The 23,978-nt window shown below is 51.8% G+C and overlaps 1 protein-coding gene across 1 annotated transcript; it reads right to left on the bottom strand.

Moving 5' to 3' along the window:
- Positions 1-23,978, bottom strand: ATCAY (ATCAY kinesin light chain interacting caytaxin). Its single transcript, XM_065422188.1, has 13 exons — positions 23,902-23,978; positions 16,916-16,977; positions 14,865-15,086; positions 13,722-13,907; positions 12,604-12,706; positions 11,768-11,899; positions 10,091-10,177; positions 9,139-9,237; positions 8,746-8,781; positions 4,747-4,782; positions 3,925-4,000; positions 2,615-2,647; positions 1-30 (listed from the first exon to the last, which is right to left on the bottom strand). Exons 1-13 carry the CDS (start codon positions 23,976-23,978, stop codon positions 1-3), a joined length of 1,179 nt encoding a protein of 392 aa, XP_065278260.1.

Raw genomic sequence — 23,978 nt, 5'->3', positions numbered from 1 at the left:
TCATTCCTCGTTATTTCTATTCATGACATGCTAGGAGGGGAGAGAAAGACAGGGACATTTTTAGAGGGCAAATTGTAAGAAATCTTATGTCTTGAAAGCCAAATAGCTAAGCATCCCAAAGAATATGGATACGTGGGAGTTTAATCCTCCATAAAATTCTGCAAGCCAAATACATGTCAGGCCACCTCATGAAGGCATTCCTTTTCCAAAAGTTCTATCAGGGCTGGCTCCAGGCACCAGCCAACCAAGCACGTGCTTGGGGCGGCACCTGGTAAGGGGCGGCCAATCTTGGGGTGGCGGGGGGCAGCGCGGCGTGGCGCTCGGCGGGGGGGGGGGGGTTCCGGCAGCGCAGCGCTTGGCGGGGGGTGTTCAGCGGCACAGCGCTCCACGGGGAGGGGTTCGGCAGTGCGGCGCTCCGCGGGGGGTGTTTGACAGTGCGGCACTCGGCGGGGGGTGTTTGGTGGCGCTCCACGGGGGGCGGGGATTTCGGCAGCGCGGCGCTTCGCGGGGGTTTCGGTGGCGCTCTGCACGGGGGGGGGCTTCAGCAGTGCGGCGCTTCGCGGGGGTGTTCAGCAGCGCGGCGCTCAGCGGGGGGTGTTCGGCGGCGCTCCGCGCAGGGGGGTTCAGCAGCACGGCGCTCGGTGGGGGCTGTTCGGTGGCGCGGTGCTCGGCGGGGGGGTTTCGGCGGCGCGGCGCTCGGCGGGGGGGTTTCGGCGGCGCGGCAATCGGTGGGGGGGTGTTTCGGTGGGGCGGGGCTGGGGGGGGTGTTATGGCGGGGCGGCGCTTTTTTTTGCTGCTTGGGGCGGCAAAAAAGTTAGAGCCGGCCCTGACTCCTATTCACTTATATGGGCATTTTGCGGGGTCCAAAACTGCAGTTTTATTTGCCCGAAGTAGTGCTTATTCCTGTATGTAGCCCATTGATATCTATGGTCTACTCATTGAGTAAGAGTGGCAGGGTCACGTTTAATGTGGCCCTTAAGAACGCTAGGTATTTCCTACGCTGTGATCTATACGTTCCCTTATGTGCTGTAAATTACAGCTGTTCCACTTTTTAAACATTATGCATGTTGTCCAGTAGACTTTTAGGGGTTGATGTTTGTTTCCTTCCACCAGTTGTATGATCCTTGATGTTAATGAGCATTTCTAACTGGTGACAGTAACTTCTGATGGCCAGGACTTAAACATAATCAATGCAGGCCACTACTTGGGGCCCGCTGACTGGCCCAGCCTCGCTCTCTGGTAGCAGGGCAGGAGACGATAAAAAGTTCCCTGGCTCATCACTTTTTGCATCTCATAATACATACTTTCCTGCAGCAAGAGATCATTCGAAGCCCAATGTCTCCATCCAGCAGCTCAAGGACTCGCTAACGCTAAACCCAGCCCAACCCTTCCTAATGGGCCACACGTTTCTCTGCTACTAAACTCCATCAGCAGGATGCTTGTGTCTCCAGCAGGTGTTTGTGTGCTTGAGGATAGTGGGAGCATTAAGGAATGCCAGTCAGGGCGCATCTACACTGTAGCACTTCCATGTAAACACTTGTTCCAGGGATGGGAGGGGTTCTCTGACCGCCATCGTGAATCCACCTGCCCCCGAGGGCGTTGCTAGGCTGCCAGAAGAACTCTCCCGGTGACCTAATGGTGTCTACACTGGGGGTTAGGTCAGCTTAACTACATCGCTCAGGGGCGTGGACTTCTCACATCCCTGGGCGAAATAGCTGGGTCTACTTTTGAGAGTAGACCTGGCCCTAGTAATGCTTGATGAACCTCAGCTTAATCCCAAGAGGACAACTCTGCTAATTCCGCTAGACCCAGACCACAGCCAAGATCTTTGTATTCCAACTAATGGCATAATTAAGGGCAACAAAAATGTTGGAAGGGATTTTAAACCTTGTCCTTCAGGGATTAAGCCAATCTCTAACCATTACAGCTCCGGGTGATTCGCCCACAGTGTCTACAGCAGGGTCCTTGCACCTTCCTGGAAAGCATTTGGCACCGGCCACGGTCAGAGACCGGCCACTGGGCTAGATGGACCTTGGATTAGATCCAATCTGGCAATTCCTATGTCCCTATAAGCAGGGCCGGCTCTAGGATTTTTGCCGCCCCAAGCAGAAACAATTTTGGCCGCCCCCCCCCCCCCCGTTTTTTTCTTACCCCACCCCTGGCCCCGCCTCAGCTCCGCCCCTTCCCCAAATCCCCAGCCCTGCCTCCTCCCCCCAGGCTCTCAAGCCTAGGAGGGAGGGGGAGAAGTGTCGCGCGTGTCGCGGCCACTCGGAGTCTCCCCCTCCCTCCCAGGCTCTCAAGCCTGGGAGGGAGGGGGAGCAGCGGCGCGCGAATCAGCTGTTTTGCGCGCCATGGCGCGTGAGCGGCAGCAGCGGAGGTGAGCTAGGGCGGCCGGGGCACATTTTTAGGGGCGGCATTCTGGCGCCGGCCATGCCGCCCCTAAAAATGTGCGGCCCCAAGCACCAGCTTGTTTTGCTGGTGCCTAGAGCCGGCCCTGCCTATAAGTAATATCGTTGCAGCATTTGCTGGTAGGCATGTAAAGACGTGTCATTGCATGGCAGAAAGAACGAAAACAAATGTTAAATTCTGAATTAGAAATAGGTTTCATTCCAACCTGGTTTCCTGATCCTCCCTCGGCAGCACAGGCCTGCTTGGGAGACAAACACTGTAGTGAATACGCAAATCTGCACTACACACCGGTCATCCTCAACTAACAGTCCTAGAGTCTCATGTGGTTCTTTGGAGTTGACACGGGCAGCTCCAGTGGAGTCTCCCAGGTTTGATCTTACCCTGGGGAGGGAATAGCAGGAAGACCCACCTTCCCCTTCAGGAGTAGAAAGGAAAGACTCTGTGTTAAATAGAGTCGGAGCCAAAGCCGTCAAATAATCATGGCGTGAGGTCTTGACACTGCAGTCTGACATTTGTCATTGCTTTGTGAAGATGCGGGAGGGTCATATTCTGCTTCTAGCTGCACCCAGGAGTTGCCCAGCTTTACCTGGCAGCAGAATTTGGCCCTTTCCTTTGCAGTGATGCAACATCAGAGACAAACATTGCTACACAGTGTCAGGAGACCACTCTGTGTGACATTGTGGGTCTCTGGCTCCATTCCCTGACCACAGCGTGTTTCCAGCTCTATGAAGTTGAAGAGCACTGCCAGGAGTCCATTCAGACAGAGGAAAACCAATAACGGAGCAAGATCAAGCTGATCCATGTATTCTTTATACAGTCACAGTACAGAAAATATTTCAATCTCTAGAACAGGAGGTGGGCTCATCAGAGGTGGGACCCGGGGGAGGTGATACAGCGAGGCCTGGTGCTAGGCTTAGAGAATTCGCTAACTTGGACAATTCCCAAATGCCTGGGAATCACACAGCTGTGTTTTAAGGTCATTCCCCAAAGGGCTGTCTGATAGTTTCAGGGGGTGGCGCTTCAGAGAGCTACCCGTCAGGTGCATCCCTCTGCAAATTTCTGTTTCCAGAAGATTGTTGCCACGTTTATGTCTATAAAGATGTTGACAAACACATGTGGGTGGGGTTTTTCCTGGTGTAAATGGGAGGGAGAAACTGGCAAAGGCAAAGTCCCAGGCTGACGTAAGGAATTAAATCTTACCCCAAACGGGGGCTGAACGGCTGTGATGCAATAAAGGTTTGTAAAGTCCTCCCTTTATTCATTGCCTTTGGGCTAAGAGCAAGGTAGAATCAATTTCCCTGCAGGGACAGCATGGATTCCAAAAGTCTCTCATTTCCTTTCTCACTAAATCTTCTTAGGATTGCCAGGTGTCCGGGTTTCAACCGGACGGTCCAATTGCAGTATCCGGTCAGATGTACTGCCCAGACACCAAAAGTCTGGTTACCGCTTGGGGAGGGGGGAGGCACCAGGTCATTAACCCATGCTAGTCCCTGCTCAGCCAGGACCGCCTCCTACCTGTATCTCGTGGGCAGGCAGGATCTGTGTCAGGGGCTGCAGCTCCTGACCCAGCCCCAGAGCAGAGGGAGGCCAGCTGGTGGGGGGAGAGAGGTGGAGAGGATCGAGTGATGAGGAAGGGGGAGAGCAGTGAGTGACAGGGGAGGGGTGGAGAGGAGCGAGCAGGGGCGGGGCCTCATGGGAAGAGGCGGAGCAGGGGGTGGGGCCTCAGGGGGATACGCGAGGCAGAGGGTGGTGAGGGAGGGGAGAGGTTCCGGGCTCCTGCTTTAGGGTCCGGTTTTCAGAAATTAGAAAGTTGGCAACCCTAAATCTTCTCTTGGTTCCCGAGAACAACTCTCTCTGCCCCTGGTTTCACATCTTTTGATACGCGAGTCCCCGGATTATCTAGGCCAGAGCTCCCTGGCTTCAGTGACTCAGGAGGGATTTGCATTGTAACATGCTGTCTTTTCACTGTGATCCATGAACACCCAGTTAAGCAATCACATGCATTGGGGTGTGGGGTTTGATGGCAGCAATTGACTTTGTGAGCTGCTACACAATAGGATTGTTGGTTATCCTAAGAGCAGACTGGTCTTTAGTAGGGTTAGAATCTTCTCGAAGCATGCACCAACTAAGTTCCATGGCCAAGGGTGTTCCCTTCCTTTTCTTTCTGGAGAGCTTGCTGATTTGCTAGCTAGATTTTCCCCGGTAGCTTTTATCACAATATTTTCAACCACTATTAGCACCATTACACCATGGAACAGAACTGATAACCATGAACAAGGCAGGAGCTGAGGTGCAGAGTCATTGCATTCGGCTTGCCAACAAGTGCAGGGTATTTACCTTTCTTTCTCTGCCATGTCTTGTTTCTCCTCTGCCCTGTAACGATAAAACATATTTGAAATCTACCGAGTGGGAGCAGCCAACGTGAAAGGGACGCACTGGATTCTCCAGCACATGCAGCTTCTAAATCAAGACTGGACATCTTTCTGAACGAGAGGCTGTGTCTCCACCTAACGTGATTTGGCCTGATGCAGAAGTTTTCCTAGAGTAAATGAATCACAGAATATCAGGGTTGGAAGGGACCTCAGGAGGTCATCTAGTCCAACCCCCTGCTCAAAGCAGGACCAATCCCCAGACAGATTTTTACCCCAGTTCCCTAAATGGCCCCCCTCAAGGATTGAGCTCACAACCCTGGGTTTAGCAGGCCAATGCTCCAACCACTAAGCTATCCCTCAATAGGAGAGGCTCTTCAACCAGTGTTATGCAGGAGGTCAAGCTAGATGATCATAATGGTTCCTTCTGGCCTTAAATCTATGATTCTATTAAAATACCGAGATCCAGACCTTTCCATTTTCTCTCGCTTATTACAGATCAATTTCGCCTTTATGGTAGGGTATAGTGTTCTGAAGATGTAAAGCGCTATGTACCTATATTGCTCATTACAGTCCTGATGTTGCAGCCATTACTCGAGTGAGTCACCTTGTCTCCCAGGACTAGCCCTTTGAGACTGCTGGCTGCTCTAATTTTACGTTCGTGGCGGTTTTTGAGCTTTAGAGAATCTTGCAGTTTTTTTGTTTGATCAGCTCAAGCATTTTAAAGTAACTGATTACTTCTTCTTTTGACCCTCTGACCGCACTCCTGTCCCTGTTATTTCTTTAGTTGTCCCCCGAAATCAGTTGGGTTTCAGGTCCTGTTGATCCTCCCCTTAGGCTGGGGGGGGGGATCCTTTAGCAGTGGGCGGGCGGAAGCTTCCCGGACCCCAGTAGGTACTTCTAATAACTTGGGGCTAGAGTCTGGCAACCTTATTTCTGTGGAGTAGCCTCTTACCCATGGGTGAAACTGTGACCCCAATGGGAGTTTTGCCATTGACTTCAGTGGAGCCAGGACTTCACCCCAGGAATCAATGCAGAGAAATGCAGGCCTGGCAGAATCTGACCTTTAGGCTTGGGTTACACATTATTTTTTAATCAAAATAGTTACATTTGTAGTGTGGACGCAGTTATACTGGTTATAAAGGTGCCCTGTACCTTCCTGTAGAAGCTAGACTGGTATAAGCACCTTGCATACCTGTCTAACTGTATCCACACTAGAGGGGGGTTGTACTGATTTGAAGTCTAGCAATACAGGGAAAGTGATACGATTTTGGGGGGGAGAGGCACGTCCTGAGAGAGGTAATAGGCTTTTATTTAAGCATGTAGTCCAGTGGTCCCCAACCTTTTTCGTATGGCGGGTGCCAGACGACGAGCCACCGAGGACCATGGCCGGCGGATGAGCATCCGCCAAAATGCCACCGAGAAGCGGCAACGTCAATAGGCGTCGCCGCCGAAATGCCGCCGACAAGCAGCGTCATCGAGAGGCGTTGCCGCCGAAAATCGGCAACATTTCGGCGGCAACGCCTCTGGATGACGCTGCTTGTCGGCAGCATTTTGGCGGATGCTTGTCCGCCGGCCAGTACGCGGGCGCACATAGATGCCCCGGCGGGCGCCATGGCGCCCACGGGCACCGCATTGGGGACCACTGATGTAGTCACATGCATTTTCAAATATTGGTCAGTTTTTCAATAGCTCCTTAACTGTGAAGGGTCCATGGAACTGGGTGGCTTTAACGGGTTGGAGGACTGTGAGTGGCCCCTCTTAAAAGTGTGGGAGGGGCCCCCGGCGCCTGAACCATGGTCCTGCCCCTTGGGCCATCCCTTCTCCCCGAGCAGCAGGGTGTGGCCAACAGGGAGAGGAAGCCAGGGTTCGAGCGCCAGCCAATGTATCAAGATCATTTTGAATTCTAATCCTGTCCTCCAAAGTGCTTGCAACCCCTCCCTGTTTGGTATCATCCCAAAGTTTATGTGTCCTCTCTGTGCGATAATCCAGATCATTTGTGAAGACATTGAATAGAACTGGACCCAGTACAGATCCATGTGGGACCCCACTCAATATGCCCTTCCAGCTAGACTGTGAACCATTGATAACTTCTCTCTGAGTACAGGTTTCCAATCAGTTGTGCATCAACCCTATAGTAGGTTTGTCTAGGTTATATTTCTCTCGTTTGTTTATGAGAGGGTCATGTCGCAGGGCCGTCCCTAGCTATTCTGGGGCCCTACGCAGCCCCCCCGCGGGGTGTGTGTGGGGCCCCAGGCCTCCGCAGGGGGAGGGACGGGCCCCAGGCCTCCGCGGGGGAGGAGCGGGGGGGGCGGGCCCCAGGCCTCCACGGGGAGGGGGCTGGCTTGGGGGGCAGGGGGGAACCATCCCCCAGCACTCACCGGTGGCGCAGCTGGGGCCGGGTGTGCACTTCCCGCCGCCGCTGAGTGCAGGCCCGTCCATGCTGCAGAGCTCAGGGGAGTGGGGAAGGGGCAGGGGCAGGGGTGGAACTGGGCAGGGGCTTAGGGGAAGGGGTGGAGTGGGGGCGGGGCTGGGGCGGAGCAGGGGCGGGGGCCCTGGGGAAGAGGCGGAGCAGGGGCTGGAGCAGCACACAGCTGTGCAGCGCACCAGGAAACGTGGTGCCCCAAATTTCCTAGTGCCCTATGCAGCTGCGTACTTTGCGTATGGATAAAGGACGGCTCTGCTCACGTGGATAAAGTTACTTGTGCGCACCAAATGGGCGTATTTGCCTGCCAAAGTTTTCTCGTATGTAAGCGTTTGCAAGTCCGGGGCATAATTCTGACTTGGGTTATTGTGCTTTTGATCCGGAATGGTCACCATGACAAGCGTTCCTCCTCCCAGGTTGTTAACATTTGATTGGTTCTGTCTATGGTAGGGAGTCCCAGGCATGATGAGGCATTTTGTTGTAATAAACCTCACTGGACGCATGCTAACTTGGCTAGCTTTGCTTCCTTCCCTTATCCCCCTCTGCTTTTAGTATAGGGACTGTCATGATAATGGATGCTATTGTCACTAGTTGTGGCAATATATCCTAATTCCGTATGATTGTTTTTATTGGCTGGGATGGCTTAAAACATGGAAATAAAACAAACTAGGATACAATGGGCCCAATTCTCATTTATAGTAAGGCCCCTTTACACCTCTCTGGCCTTAATGAGAGCGTAAATTACATTTCCTGCCACGTTACACCACCGTGGTGAGGTAAAACAGCCTTAAAGAGGCTTTAGGGCTTGTGTGGACAGGAAGTGGTTCCTGATTAACTCCACGTGTGGTATTCCAGAATAAGAGCGTCCACACACAGAATTAGTCAGGGACAGTTAAGCAGGAACAACTCCTTGTGTAGACCAGCCCTTTGTCTAACTGAGAACTGGGCTCCGTAGTTCCACTGCAGGTTTATTCTGGGGGCCTGTTTTTGTGCACTGTTGAAGTATTAGTTGGGGGACAGGTTCTTCCTAGGAATGGAAGGTGAGGGTTGAAATTACCACAGGGGGCATCTTCACTAGGGAAAACGGTACATTGTTAACTCAAGTTAGCTAGAATCATAGATTACTAGGGTTGGAAGGGACCTCAGGAGATCATCTAGTCCAACCCCCTGCTCAAAGCAGGATCAATCCCCAACTAAATCCCCAAATGGCCCCCTCAAGGATTGAACTCACAACTCTGGGTTTAGCAAGCCAACGCTCAAACCACTGAGCTATCCCCCCCTCCCTAACCAACCAGAGCTAAAGTCCTAGTGGGGACAAGGCAGTTGGCAGGTTTCACCCAAGTTAGCAGGTTGAGTTCAAACCTATGGGGAAGCCTGGGGTTTGCATCGTGGGTCTGTTCTGAATGAATATCAGGAAAAGTCAAATACAGACCAAACGGGTTGCCTGGGTTATGAGGAACACAGAATTTACTGGCTGTAACTCCCATAGGAGAAATCTTTAGGACAATAGGAGCTCCATTCCCCCAAAAAGCTGATTTTTACCTTTCTTTCCTGGCTTTGGTTCTCTCTTCTTCGTACCTGCAACGAACAAGAGAGATTTCCTTAAATGTCCCCGCAGCATTCACTCTAAAGGCGGAAGAGCCTGGGGCAAGCAATGGCTCCAGAATACAAAGGGTTAATGTCTTCTCTCTCTTGCATTTCCTGCCCGTAGGAATGGGGAAGCTTGAGGCACAGAGAGGGTAGGACTTGCCCAAGGCCAAGCAATGTCGTCTAATCCCAGACGACAGCCAGGCCTCCTGAATGCCAAGCCTTGATCACAGGTCCATCCTTCCTCTCTGAAGCACGGGGAAAAGCCGGTGCACATGGTGAGGAGCTAATGGACGGTGGCCCCCAGAGTTGCCAAGTTTTCAAGTAAGAGGTCCCTGTGATACTTACTGTAGGAGGCAGTCAGGAATCTGGACGTGCTCCATGGGGATAGTCTGCTCCAGTTCTTCCAGACTGTGAACGTACTGGATCTTATTGATAAACTTCACACTGACCGAGGAAGAGAACATGCACCCTTTAAGAGCTTATTCTGACTTTCCCCCTTCATAGAACGGTGGCTAGGTGGGACATACATCCAGATCCGATTGAAGTCTATGGGCGTTTTGCTGTTGATTTCAATGCAACTGGGATATGACCCAAAACGAAGGCTTCTCTTTAGCCAGAGGCTGCGAACAGTTCAGACAGCTAGAGCGGGGTTCTCCTGCTCCCAACTTTATTCCACCCTTTTGATGGTAACTTTTGCTGGGAGAGGATGGTTGGGGGGGTGAGCTGTGAGTGCCTCTCCTAGGAGTTTTTACAGCAGTCTCTATAGTGACCCCTGCTGGGAGAGGCTAGAGCTAAGGCATCTGGGACTTATTTTATAACAACTAAAGGAACGGCTGGCCAGCTCCTGACGTGGGCTGGGTGGGTGCTCTAGCATGGAGGACTCTAGGCCAAATTCTCTCCCCCCAGGAGTTAGTGTAAGACCCAGTGCAAGAGTTCTGGTTCTTTGAAAAAATAAAAATAAAAACAAAAACAAAAAAACCCCTCCAGCAGCATCTGGACACCTTTCCCCTCTCCCAGTGAGCAAATTTCCTGCCACAAAAATCCAGCCTCCCTTTCTGGCTGCCTCAGTAGGGTAACAGGAACACAGAGCGAAGGTCCATCAAGCTCAGTATCCTCTCTCTGACTGTGGCCAGTGCCAGATGCTTCAGAGGAAGGGGGGAGAACCCTGCACTAGACCCAGGTGGGATAATCTGCCCCTTTGTATAGCCCTCACCCTGCTCTCTAACTTGTAGAGATTGGCACAAGGTTTAATTGCCTTTCCAAAACCCACTGGGATGTGGGAGAGTTCTTTGTTCACCTGATGAAGGGCCTGGATATCGCCAGCACTGTCCGGATGAACCACGAAGGATGCACGATGATCAAAGCTTTCAGGTTTTTCCGTAGCCTGCGGAAAGGCCAGAGGCGAGAGGTTAGACGCAGAACTCCTGGAGGCCTCCCGTGGGACTCCGTGGATTTCGCGGATTTACTCTGGTGTCGGGGCAGAATTGGGCCCACAGGATCACATACGTTAGAGAAGGAGAAGACCTGCTAGGGCAGAGTCCTGCCGCCTTTAGCTGTTGTAGGAATGTTCCTACACCTCACCCAGGCCACTCTGATGATAATAAGGCCTCCACCACGTCCATTGGAAGAGGAAAGAGAAAATCTGTTCCAGTCCTAAAGCAGCAACAGGCTAGTCACACAAAGGGTCTTAGGTTGGTCCTCTAACATTTAGGTGCCTAGAAAATCGCTGGGATTCACAGGGCCTGAGTTCGGGGCCTGGGCTCGCTATACAATGAATGGGGCGAGACAGGCGCCTCAGAACGGGAATCACAAAAGCCAGTGCTCTAGGAGGCTCCTTGCCCAAGCTAGCTAGAGGGAGTGTCCTGCCCCGCCCCTCTCATGGAGATAGGTTCCTCCTTCTGCCTGGGATTTACCAACCTTCTAGTGAAAAAGTTTTTCCTAATATCCAACCTAAACCTCCCCCACTGCAACTTGAGACCATTGCTCCTTGTTCTGTCATCTGGTACCACTGAGAACAGTCTAGATCCATCCTCTCTGGAACCCCCTTTCAGGTAGTTGAAAGCAGCTATCAAATCCCGCCTCATTCTTCTCTTCTGCAGACTAAATAATCCCAATCCCAATCCCAAATACATGCTTGTATTTAATACTCCTGTGAAATATAACCAATAGAAGAGACGACACAGCATCAAAGTCTAATGTGAAAATGACCCTGTGTTTTCTTGTTTATGGACCCCCTGGTCTGTATATGCTGCATCTTTGTCTTCATATACACCTCTACCTCGATATAACGCTGTCCTCGGGAGCCAAAAAAATCTTACCACGTTATAGGTGAAACCACGTTATATTGAACTTGCTTTGATCCGCCGGAGTGCGCAGCCCCGCCCCCCTGGAGCACTGCTTTACCGAGTTATATCCGAATTCATGTTATATCGGGTCGCGTTATATGGGGGTAGAGGTATATAACAACGTGGGGCAGGTTGCGAAGTGTGAACACGGTAATCAGGAATGAATGACCAGTGAGTGGAAGGAGGAAGCTGGCCCAACAGTTCCTCCTGCTGGGGCCCATTCAGCGTTGCAGGCTGGCTTTCCCAGTGCATCACTTTGAAAGAGTCCCGGTGCCTCCTGGGAGATGTGGAATGATACCAGGTGAGAAACAATTCTGCCGACTGTCCCCTTTTTGCTCGGAGGGATGGATCCGTGCCCACGGGACTTGCCGTGCTCAGCAGTTCATCTGCTGCTGCTTTATCTGCACTTTAAATCCCACCCCCTAGAGGTGGGGTCCCAGTCCTCTGTATGCATCCAGTCCTAACATACCTTACGTGGGTGCATAAGAGCCAAAATCAGCTTTACAGCTTTGGGGCTGAGTCTCATTTCCACGAAGGCTCCTTTGCATTGTTTTGGTGGTGCCTTAAGCTGGGTGTATAGTGCAGTGGACAATCATGGAAATAACCTGCCCACAGAGGGCGTTCCTCACCTTCTGTCTATCATCTGGTAGCATTTCTTCAGCCAGCCCAGGCCCGGCATCCTCCGACGTGGTGTGGCTCCATTCAGGTACACAATCATGTAGTCCTCGGCCACCAGCAGCTCCAAGCTACTGATCACGTACCTATCGGGTGGAAATCCAAAGCAGCCATGGAGTGGGATTGCTTCAATACATACAGCGGGGTTTCTGTGTTTATTTGTATATACCCTCTCTCCCAGCCCCACCAGGCTGATCCTTTTCCAATCTATTCTGACTCTGTATTGTGACCCAGGTCGCTGTCTTTGGCCACAAGAAGGTTCAAAGGAACATTGTAACTGAAAAACTGACCCATCTGTCTTTGTGGGTTTTGAGACTTGGAGAAGATGTTTCAAATCCACCGTGAGGCACCTTTGCAGGAGCCATGGAGGGGTGTGTTTAGGTGGGGCCTAGAGATCAGGAACGGTGGTCCATACGTTTATGTCCATAAATTCCTTTGCACAGCAGTAGCCTCAGATGGATAATTTCTACTCTGGGCATGCATTTATTGCTGGCCAGCATACGGCCGCACCTTAATGCTATATGTGAAGCTGCTGTGAGGTATCTGTGTTGGGTCAGAATTTGGACCATTGGGCATGTAGGAGGACACTGTGGACATCAGGTTATCCTGCAGTATTCAGCCAGATACACAGCAGCACCCTGTACAACTGGCATGGATTCCACCTTGCCTAGTTTCCCAGTTGAGGTGCTCCATGTAAAGTCCCAGTGAGTGGCACAGATACTGAGGTTACCCGGGGACCTGGGACACTTCTTGCCTCCCCTCCATCATGCAACTTGGCGTAGTCACTTACAAGAAGAGGTTCTCCATGATGTAATGGTAATCAGCTAGATTGCTGTCTGGGAGATAGCAGGCAGCAAAGACAATGATAGCATTGAGACCTTCTCCGTAGTACCCTAATAGAGAAAGAGATGGACAGCATGGCCACTTGAGTGAGAAAGAGGCAGGAGGTCAAAACGGAAAACAACAAAGTGCTTCTGCAGCCAGCCCTGTGCTTATGCTGTGTTGTGGGACACCACCCCATCCACAGAGAAGTGTCCTGACCCTGCGCTGAATTCCCATTGACCTCCATGCAGGAGGAACTATGGAGGATCATGGCCTGGGAGAGATGCAACGAAACGTTTGCTTTGTTGTATTAGTTTATAAAGCTCCTGTTGCTGTAGCAGCTCAGGGCTTATTTGTAAATAACTATGGCGTGCCGAGTGCCACAAAGCTGTGCGGATGAGGATTTTGGCAAATCCCCAAGGAAATTGGGTTCCAGAGGTAGAGGCCATCGACTGAGAGCGCCCAATTTATGAGCCAGTCCAGGAAAATTTTACCCAGGGGATGAACAACAACGGCCCCCCAGTTGATCTTAACTTGCTCCGTCAGGCCCCATATTCAGAATGGTCAGTCTTTGGCTATAGACCAGTCTTTGTATAAGGGGGATATATGGTCTATGTCAAAGCACAGGACAAGGAGTGCTATTCCTGGCTGTACCATTGACTCATTGTTAGCCACGAATTTTCAAAAGTGGCCATGACATCTGGTGCCTTAGTATTTGGGTATCCAACCTGAGACACCAGGGTCTGGTTTTCAGAGCTGCTTAGATCCCGCAGCTGCAGTTGACTTCAGTATAAGTTGAAGGTGTCCTGCCCCTCTGAGAAGGACCAGACCCTAGATCTATTGCTGCCGTCAGTTCCTGTATGCTTTCTATTATGTAACTAGGTTTTTTTGGGAAGGGGGAGAGGAGGGATGGGGCCTCGGCCACAAGGGGCAGGCCGGAGCTAGCCTCCCTGAGCCTGTGGTTCACCCACCGCCCATGCAGTTGCTACATCTCTTCCAGCCCTACCATCCCAAGAAGCAACATTTTATAAGAAAGGCCAACAGGCCAGTGCATTTCTGAGGCACCATGGTCTTCCTAAACCTCACCTCCATGTGTCACCACTTTCATGTAGGGTTTGATCATCTGCAGATCAATGCGGTGTTCCTGCTCCCCAATGATAACCGTCCTCCACAGTCTCCCATTGGTAGCGCTGCCGTCTTCCACCACCCCATCCCCAAAGAGGTCTGCGCTGTTCCCGGGCATGTTCTTGGCTGTGGCCACAGGTGTATCATCTGGAAGAGGGAAAGTGAAAACGCTGGTGAGCTTCTCCTGGAGACTGGACAGAGGTCTAAGGTGCTTATCTAGGCAGCGCTGTAACGAAGGGCTGGTCTACACTGAAAACTTACATCGGCATAGCTATGTCTCTCCGGGTGTGAAAAATCCCCCCCTCCCCATAGCAACACAGTTCAGACAGTTCAGACGACATCCAGATTCAGAATGCATGCATTAAGAATACAAGCTGGAGTCCTGCAGGACAATGAGAGACTGTGACAACCACAAACGGAGAGCCTGTCACCTCAGGATGGGATGCAGAGATAAAAATTTCTAGACACCATTAATGACGGCCAACTGAAGCAGCTAAGCCTGGAACCCACAACGGGAGAGGCAATTCTTGCTTTAGTCCTAAGTGATGCACAGGATTTGCTCCAAGAGGTGACCATAGCTGAACCGCTCAGTAATAGCGACGATGATGTAATTAAATTTAACATCCTGGTAGCTCCATTGACTTCACCAGAGCGCTGACAATTGACTACAGCTGAGGCGGTGCCAAACCGTCAGCCCTGAATGTACTGAGGGCAAACGGTATACAATGGAGCTACATGTCACAGCCAGGGCCACCGAGAGCGGGTTCGGGCCCCGGTGAAAATTTTTTTCGGGCCCCCCAGCAAGGGTGGACAGGCTAAACAGGGCCGACGAGACGGTGGGGGGGGGGGGGGGGAAGCCGGGGAAGCCGGGCAAGCCGGGCCCCCTTCCGGAATTTTTTCGGGCCCCCCAGCAAGGGCGGACCGGCTGAACAGGGCCGACGAGACGGGGGGGAAGCCGGGCCCCGGTAATTTGTACCGGCTTCCCCCCACCCTCATCGGCCCTGGTCTCAGCTGGAGAACAGCAGAGACAAAAGAAAGAGGGTTGAAGTTAATCCAAGACAAGCCCCAAGTCCTAGCGAAATCCACCCCACGTTGGCCTTTTACCTTCCCATTCCAGTTCATTCCCATTGCCCAGGAACTCCAGGGAGTCCGTCTCATCCGGGGTTTCGATGTCATCCACGTTGATGTCCAGGTCGTCGGGCGTGTCCAGGAAGTCATCGGACAGGATGGAACCCTCACTTTGGTCCAGGGAAATGTTGATTTCAGGGGCTATGAGCGTCTTGCGCTTCCGATGAGCCCCGTTAAAGTTCAAAGTGTTAGGGGGAGCTGCAAGGAAAGAGGAAAGTAAGCGTCAGCTTGTCCTGATCATCCACCTTGCAGCAAGACTTTGCTTTGCCAGATCCTTGCATCTGCGCAGCAGCCTTACACGCCTGTGCAGTGAGTCATTTTATCCCCATTTTAAAGGGGGGTTAAACTGAGGCACAGAAATGTTAAGCACGTGTCCAAGCCAAGAGAGTGAGTCAGTGGCAAGAGTCAGGAGTAGAAGGCAGCTGTCCTGACTCACAGCTCTCTGTTCTAATGAGGTCCCGGCACACTACAAAATACAGCCCTACTTTTGAAGTGCTCACAAAGTCATTCCTCGCCGAGCTGGGCAGGTTACTGAGACTGAACTTTCTCTGGGTCCAGAGTCTCTGTTCAGTTAATAACACTTAGCATTAACATAGTGCTAACTAATTGATCTTCACGAGCCCCCACGGGACAGGTCAGAATCATTAATGCCATTTTACAGATGGGGAAACCGAGGCACAGAGGCCCTACCTATACCAAGCAGGAAACTGTGGCTGAAAACTCGTTTAAAATATAAATAACCATAAGAATAGACCAATTTGGGGCCCAATGATGCTAGCACCCGTATTTGAGCCTAGTTAATAGCCTGATAATTGTTTGGTCTCTGGAACCCTTGCTATGACTGATTGGTGATGGTGGTTTGCTGACATCACGGAGGAGGCAGCATGGGACAGTGAATTAAATATATGGCTGTGAGGAAGAAATTCCTGAGTGCTCATTCTGGCTCTGCCACTGACTTCCAGGTAGGGCCTTAGCCCAGTCACTTGTTCTCTCAAGTCCTGTCTATGATGCTAAACACGCTCTTATCTTAGGGGAAGTCTACTCTCAATAGCCAACCTCAACGAACGCTGCAGAGCTCAAAGCATGGGGGTGAACAGAAAAACTTTTCCTTAAAGGATAAACTAACCAGATAAAATGAAGCGAGGGAACAAAGATGGTTGGGGCCACTAATGCAACCATCTTTTTGTGCCGTGTTTGTGCAGCGCCTAGCACAATGTATAGCACCCAGTCCTGGCGCTCCTAACTGCCACAGCAATGCAAAGAATAGATAGAATCACAGAAATCAGGGTTGGGAGGGACCTCAGGAGGTCATCTAGTCCAACCTGCTGCTTAAAGCAGGACCAATCCCCAGACAGATTTTTGCCCTAGATCCCTAAATGGCCCCCTCAAGGATTGAACTCATAACCCTAGGTTTAGCAGGCCAATGCTAAACCACTAAGCTATTAATAATGATTGATCCTTAGGGTTCTTATTCTCTCCCTAATAAACAAGGGCTAAATAATATTCTGGCTCCGTTCGTGCAGCGTGCGGAGCCGTTGTATCTGCTCTGTTCTGCCGGAGTCCAGGCGCACGGCAAAGCTCGATTAAATAATTGCAATGAGCGTTCCGGGCTGAACTCTGGTCTGAGCCAAGTGAATTACAGCGGTAATTGCTCAGCTTCTCAATGAGCATCTGGCTTTTCAAACTCTTCCGGCTGCTTTGCAGCAACTCACTGAGGCTGCAGGTGCCCGCTGGATGGAGGCCATGGGGCATCCCACTCGAGGAAGCTGAGAGGGATGGGACATAATTTGGAGGGGCTGAACCCCGCACAATTCCAATAGGAGTCCATGGGAGTGCTCAGCACTGTGAAAATGCCTGTTTCCCCCCCTTGTGACTCTGCAACACACTCAAATGGTTCTTGGTTTTGTCCCCCAGGCAAGATTTTTTGCCGGGAATTTGTTCTCTCTCTTCTCTAACCACGGCCTGCTGCCCACTGGGCTCAGCCAAATACCCTTGTCAAAGCCCAATGAGGCAAGGCTGATACTTACAGGATGTGTTCTCATCTGCGGGGCTGCCCAGGGAGTCCATTCCCGTCTCTTCTGGGAGGGGTCTGTAAACCACCAAGAGCAGAGGTCCAGGAGGCAAAGAGAGCACCATTAGCAGGAGACGCCACTATTAAAGTCCGTTCATCCCAGCTCCCTGGGCTTCATCACGACTATCTTTAAGTATATTAGGCCCATCGTATTTATCAAATTCAAGGTACAACATCATTTAAAAATCCATCAGGAAGAAGTCCCCCACCCTAATACCAAATAGGACAGGACCAGTTATCCTCAAGTCAATGCCTCCTCCCACCCAACTCCCTAGCAAAAGAGATCAATGCCCAATGGATGCAAAGGAGTAGAGGGGAAAACGGGTCAGAGGTGCAAAAAGCTCTGGAGCGAGCCACAAAATGGACAAGAAGAGACCAGCCAAAGAAGATAGGATCTGCCATGTATCCAGAATAAGTAGGCAGTGAAGAACCCCAGGGAAGAGAGTCTCTCAATGCGAAGAGCTCTGGATTGAGATAGACCTAGTCCGAGACTGGTTCAATGTGAATCTAGGGATGGAGGACAATAGATCTACCTTGGCCAACTCTAACTGCTGGGCAGGGGTGTAGGGTCAGAAGAGGCCTTCAGCTCGGAGTATGAGGAGCTTTAGAAGCTAATACTTGATACTGAGCTAGAAAGCTACTGATCAGTTGGCTTTGCATCCCTGACCTTATACGCATGGGCAGACGGTGCCACCCACAATGGAGTGAGAGATCGATAGCATTGTTGATGCACTGGAGAGCATTTCAACCAGACGCAATAGTTGAGTTGGGTCCATCCCATCTGGAATAGACTGGGCACAACCTAATCAACTGCCATTTATTTTTATAGCATTTTGCATCCCAAGGTGGAACTATCTATATGAACACACATACTTACACACTCACACACACGCATCACATCCCCACTGAAATGCAGCCACTTCTGGGGTGCGAGGCAGCAGCCAGACACACTGCCGCCACTCAGCAAGGAGAGTGGACATTTTAGCCAAGGGCAACAGAGCAAACTCTCTTTTACCCCAAAAAGTGCCAAAAGATGTCTTCACTCTCCCTTATTAAACTGCATGAAATCCACGTTCGTGTCCTGTGAAGGATGGAGGCTTGTGTCAAACCTACAGGGATTTGAGTTTGTGGCACTAGGGAATCTATAGATTCCAAGTTTCAGAGTAGCAGCCGTGTTAGTCTGTATCCGCAAAAAGAACAGGAGGACTTGTGGCACCTTAGAGACTAACAAATTTATTTCAGCATAAGCTTTCGTGGGCTACAGCTCACTTCTTCGGATGCATAGAATGGAACACACAGACAGAAGATATTTATACATACAGAGAACATGAAAAGGTGGAAGTACCCATACCAACTGTAAGAGGCCAATCAATTGAGATGAGCTATCAGCAGCAGGAGAAAAAAAACCTTTGAAGTTTGATGTTTCAGCTACTAAATTACTGTCCCCAGCAGTGTGTGAATTAACCCTGAGATGCACACGAGGAACATACCTAGTAGGAAACCCTCATCCATCATCTCCAGTGTCCGTCCGTGTCACATCTATTAATGGAGGAGGCACCTTCAGGAACTAAGGTCTGAGGAACGCTTAGCTTCTGCAGAAGGAGACTCTGACCTATTTGATGGCTGCTGTGTTAACCCTCCGCCTAAAGCTCCCCTTTGCCAACCTTAAAGATGGGATGTTGATGGACAGGTGAGTCTAGCAGAGCTGCTGAACCTGGACAACCTGTTCACTCCCCTGCTTGGTGGATTCTGGTAGGGAGGTATTGTTTAGCCATTCTCACTATGGCAAGGTGCCTTACACCCTTGTTTCCTTGCCCACCAAGATGAGGCTCCTCCCTGAATCGAATAATAATAATAAAGTATTCACACAGGAGACCCAGTCATGGGCCAGGGCCCCATTGTGCTCGGCAAACACAGAACAAAAAGATGTTCCATGCCCCAAGGAGTTTCCAATCGAAGTATAAGACAAGACACAGCAGATGGAGACAGTCCAGTGGAGAAGCACAAGGAAACAGTGAGACCAGCGTGATAGGTTGTGGTCTTAGCACAGCAGCAGCCGGGCTGTTGTCAAGTTTTACGCATTGCAATGTGCATTGAAACGTTCTCCTGGGTTTTCATTTCAAGATTCTGGTTTGGATTTAACCCTTCCCCGGCTGTGTCTGCAGCCCAGACAGCACGGCCTTGTGTGGGTCCCTTGACAGACGGAAGGGGAAACCGACTAAAGACAACGCCACGCAGAAGCCTTGGAGCTCAGCCACTCGACGGGCTGCACTCGCCGCTCAGAGCAGGTGGATTTGGCTGCTGCATTCACCCACCCTGGCCTTCCCTGGAGGAGCCCACAACCTTCCTGTGTCCTGCCGAGAAGGGAGCCTTGGAGGGTAAAGTGAACAGACTCTGGGCACGTCAGCACCCACCCTGGGCTGGTTAGCTGGGGCCTGACTTCATACTTCTGCCCAAGGAAGGTGGGGGGGAAATTTGGCCCGTGGCATAGGCAGCACTTTGCAATTTTTCTACCCACAACTCTGCGAGCTGCACTCCAGCCCTAATCTGTAACATACCCCAGCGACTGCCTTTTACTCGTTCTCTTCAAGGCACATGGGTGGTGGGTGGAGCCACCTTCGGGGAGGCTAGCCCTGGCTCCGCCCCTTCTGCCTGCCCCCCCCCACAGCCAGAGCCCCATGCCCCGTACGCCCCCCATGCCCGGAGGAGCCCTGAGTTCCAACCTCTCGGCTGCAGGAGCCCTGAGCCCCACCCCACCTGCCCAGAAGAATCCTGGGCCAGCTGCAGCCGCGCCGTGTCGCCCCTCCCCAGACCCCAAGCCGCCCGGGGAAAAGGGTCTGGAAGAAGCTTTGGCTAGGCCCCAGGCAGGTTCCGGGGCAGCTGAGGAGGCGGGATTTGCTACACAATCCAGAGAGATTACTGAGGAACCCAGGAAGCTGAATAGCACATATCACCTCCTCAGCCGCCCTGGAACCTGCCTGGGGCATAATAAATCAAAAACTTCTCCCCAAAACCCCACAACCGGGGGTCTGGTGGCAGCACCAGGGGGGGCACAGCCTCCCCTGGCCTATTCTACCCGCCGCCCTTGTCAAGGCACCTTGCAGATATTAACTAACGAACCCTTCCAGTATTATTGTGGCTTTTATATGGGTGGGGAAACCGATGCCAAGAGGTGAGGTGATTGGGGCAAAGGGAGTCCGTGGCCTTAAAACTCAGGAGAACTCGGTACCTCCATGCTAGGCTCTGGCTCAAGCCTTTCCCATTTCTATCCTGGCCCTCCCTTGTGCAGAAACTGACGATTCCCCACAAAAAAAGCTGCCGTGGTTTTGTAATACACACAACCAGGACCCAGGCACACTGTATCATTTCCCTACACAAGAATTTCCAGCCATGTCTCGGGGAGCAAAAGGCCAGGGCGCTCACTCACTGAGCAATACTGCAGCCCTGGGTCACAGCTCCAGAGGCAGCTTCCGACTTTCGGCCAGGCCGTAAACCTCCCTTTTCTGCAGGATGGTCGTTGCTAGCAGGAGGTTCAGCCACGCCAATGTAACAGAAAGCTTTGCTTTCAGATGCAAGGGCCAGGGCCAGATTCTGCACTCAGTCACACGGGTGCAAGTCCTGCGTCGTTTCAAGGAAGCCCGTGGATCTACCCGGGTGTCAATGAGATCAGAATCGGGCCCACACTTTGCATATGTTAAGCAACACGTCTCGCCAAGTCCACTTGTAGTCTGCCCAGCTGAGCTACGTAGGCTCTCGTCGGCGCGTGAATGAGGTATGTTATACTGACGTTCCGCACGCTGTGCAAAACGCCAGGCTGCGTTCCTGGTGCCTAATAGCCCGAACTAGAACTTGCGTTCCACTATCCAGGGCTTGCTAGGGGCTGCGGTGTGAAGATTTGCGAGTTCAGGGACGGAGCCCCACAGAACAGGCCAGTCTCAGAGCAACCCCGTGCTTGTTTTACCTGGTACATTCAAGCAAAGGGGATAGACTTCACATGCCCTACAAAGCTAGAGAGACTGCCCTTTGCACTGACCCGTCGCCACAACCATCAAATTAAACTGTATAACTATTCAGCTGAAGGGATGATCCCCTTGGAGCCAGGTTGTTGTATATTAATGAGTGCAAGAGTTCTGATTAAAGGCACATTGGCCCTGCCTCTAAGATCCAGCCCAGTGCCCGGCAGACAGCAGTACCCTAAACCGGTAAGAAATAAGAATATTCCTAGATCAGTGCAAAAGATCCACCGTACGGACGGACACACACAGACATGTGCGTGGATGGACACACACACACACACACACACACACTGTCTGTCTCACACACACACACACACACACACACACACACACACACACACACACTGTCTGTCTGTCTGTCTCACACACACACACACTGTCTGTCTCTCTTTCCCTGGTTGGTTCTGTGACTGTGGTCTGACCCTCTGATGCCTGACACAGTCGGGTGATGCACTGTCAAAAAAACAAGCCATCTGGCTTGGGTGTAACAAAATACTCGCTGCCGTGCGGCTCGGGGGTTTATGACGCTGACGCGGGATTTCAGATCCTTTTCATTTAGCAATAGAATCCGTCTAAAAGTCAGAGGGACGGGGTCTTCCTTACCTTTCCAAAGGACGCTTAGACTGCTGTCTCCCACTTCCTAGGATAAGTCTGCCCTTGGCTTTTCCTTCCCACACAGCTAGCTTAAGAATCTTTCCCTTTTCCAGAGTTTCCTGAACAAAGCAGCTTTTCTAAGGGTCATGGGCCACCATTTTGCTCCGTACTGATCATCTGATGGCCAGTTTCACCCTATAAGGCACCTGCTCTCAGGCGGCGAACAGCCTGCGCCTCTGCTGTGATTAGATGGATGCTAGAAACCCAGTGAGCATGCTCCTGCATCCACCCTCTCGCATCGCTACAGCATCACTGCAGGACCGGAGTCACACAAACAGCTGAGACATACTGGAGCCAGGAGATTAAACCTCCAGGGAGCTCTAGGGAAGAGGGGGAGGAGTCTCTTCTTGCTGGTGCCACTTAGCTCATTCTCAGCCTGGGTGACACCCCTTTGCTACCAGGGAACAGGAAATTCACCCCAAGAACCGGCTGGCTATGGGGAACGTTCACATTCTGCCCTTTGCCAGGTCACCCAGCGGGGATCTTTGTAGGGGCAGCCTGCATCTTCGGAGCCAGAGGGGCTGATGGCAGCTAAGCAAATACAGTTGCTCAGCACATCATCCAGCCGAGAGATACGGGCTCAAAGGCAAGCCGGAAGGGACAGTCTTTGTGATTTGAGTGTGAAAATACCTTTAAATAAATTCTCCAACGCCAGCTAAATTCTGCAGGGGCTCATGTGTCATGTGACAGGCTTGGTTAGGTTTTATTTACATTAAAGGTTAACCTCTTTCCCTGTTTAATCCCTATGCAGTAGGCGGGAGTGTGGTCTAGCGGCTAGGCCAGGGGGCCTGGTATTCAAGACACCTGGGCTAGGTTCACAATGCCGCCACTGATTTGCTGCGTGGCCTTGGGTACGTCACCTCAGCTCTTTGTGCTTCTGTGTCCTAGTCTGCAAAATGGGAATAAAGGTTATCGACCCTCCTTGAGATCGAGGGGGAAACCCACGAGAAGTGCTACGTTATTATGATAAGATCGCGAATTTGCTGCAACTGAAGAAAATGGGGCTTTGCGGCTCCTGCATAGACATAGCAGTGTGACCTAGTGGCTAGTGCACTGGACCGGGACTCAGGAGACGTGGGCCTGTTGGCCACTGTGTTTGTACAGCACCAAGCACAATGGGGGGGGTGTCTGAGCTCAGTTGGGATCCTAGTTCCTCTAGATGCTTCTGTCATAGAAATAACAAGAACGTTTGGGAGAGTCGCGACTGCTGTCCAGTCTTGCGGCAGATCTCCGGCTCAGGGCTGGCTTGCTTTCTCATGAGCTCTTTGCCATTTTGGGGCCCCTGTCCCTCCCTGAAATAAGCAAGGGCTGTTCCCATCTTCTAGCAACACAAAAGCCTGGCTGAGTCTCATTCTTGTGCGTGGGGAGGCCGCCGAGTGAACAAAACCGAGCGGGGTACCGTGGGCTGCAGACAGAGGTGCTTGGATGAGCCCTGCAGCTGGGACTTGCATGAACAGAGCCAAGCGAATCATCCAACAACAAGGCGAACAGGAGACCTCTGACTACAGTGGTTGGCCTTGCCAGGGTACCGCACTTAACAGGCCGAATTACACAGCGGGCCCACTGTCCTATGAACACAGGGTGGCTGTAGCCCCGGCGGTAGCAATTCCGCTGCAGCTGGGAAGAGAGGATCGCTACTTGGAAGGCGTCCTCACAGCATTCAGGCAGCACCGCTCCACCCCATTCATAGGTGCCAGCTGCACGCTGTGTCCCGAGGGATACGCATGGGTGTAGCCAGGTGCTGGGGACAGGCTGAAGACTGGAGCTGGGAGAGATGGGTTCTGTGCTAGGGGCAAAAATTCAGATCGGGTGCGAGCGGGTGCAACTCCGTCTTTCTCTACATGGCTGGCTGACAGCCCGGTGGGGGAGCAGTCAGGACCTGATTCTGCAACTCAGAATGGGCGTCGTGTAGCAGTTATTCACCCAAGTAGTCCCATTGACTTCAATCGCCTCACCGGGGCTGCTCGCTTGAGTAAGTACTTGCAGAATTGCTACTCCCTGCATCTTAGATGAGAGAAGGAGGCATGTCCAGTTTGCTAACTATCACCTGACCACCAGGCCCCTCACCCTGGTACCTGAGTGCCCAAGGAGGTGTGAGTGTGATGCAAGATTATTGCCACGCAAACATTTAAAAAAGGGCTGTGAGCCATCCTTGCAAATTCCCTGCTCTCAGTGACCGCTTGCCTGAGCACCTGCTTGTCAGACCCAGGTGTCCTATTGCTCTCTAGTACCATTTCCCCTGGCCTTTAGCTGCAGCGTTACCAGAACAGACCTGGGGAAGTCCTCGTCTTGCCACTCCTCCTTCACCTCCACATTCTCCATCCGCAGCGTGGCTTCGGTGGTGCCCAT

The sequence above is a fragment of the Emys orbicularis genome, chromosome 24, assembly GCF_028017835.1.
Source record: "Emys orbicularis isolate rEmyOrb1 chromosome 24, rEmyOrb1.hap1, whole genome shotgun sequence".
Classification (NCBI taxonomy): domain Eukaryota; kingdom Metazoa; phylum Chordata; order Testudines; family Emydidae; genus Emys; species Emys orbicularis.
This window is presented reverse-complemented; position numbering and strand designations above follow the sequence as displayed.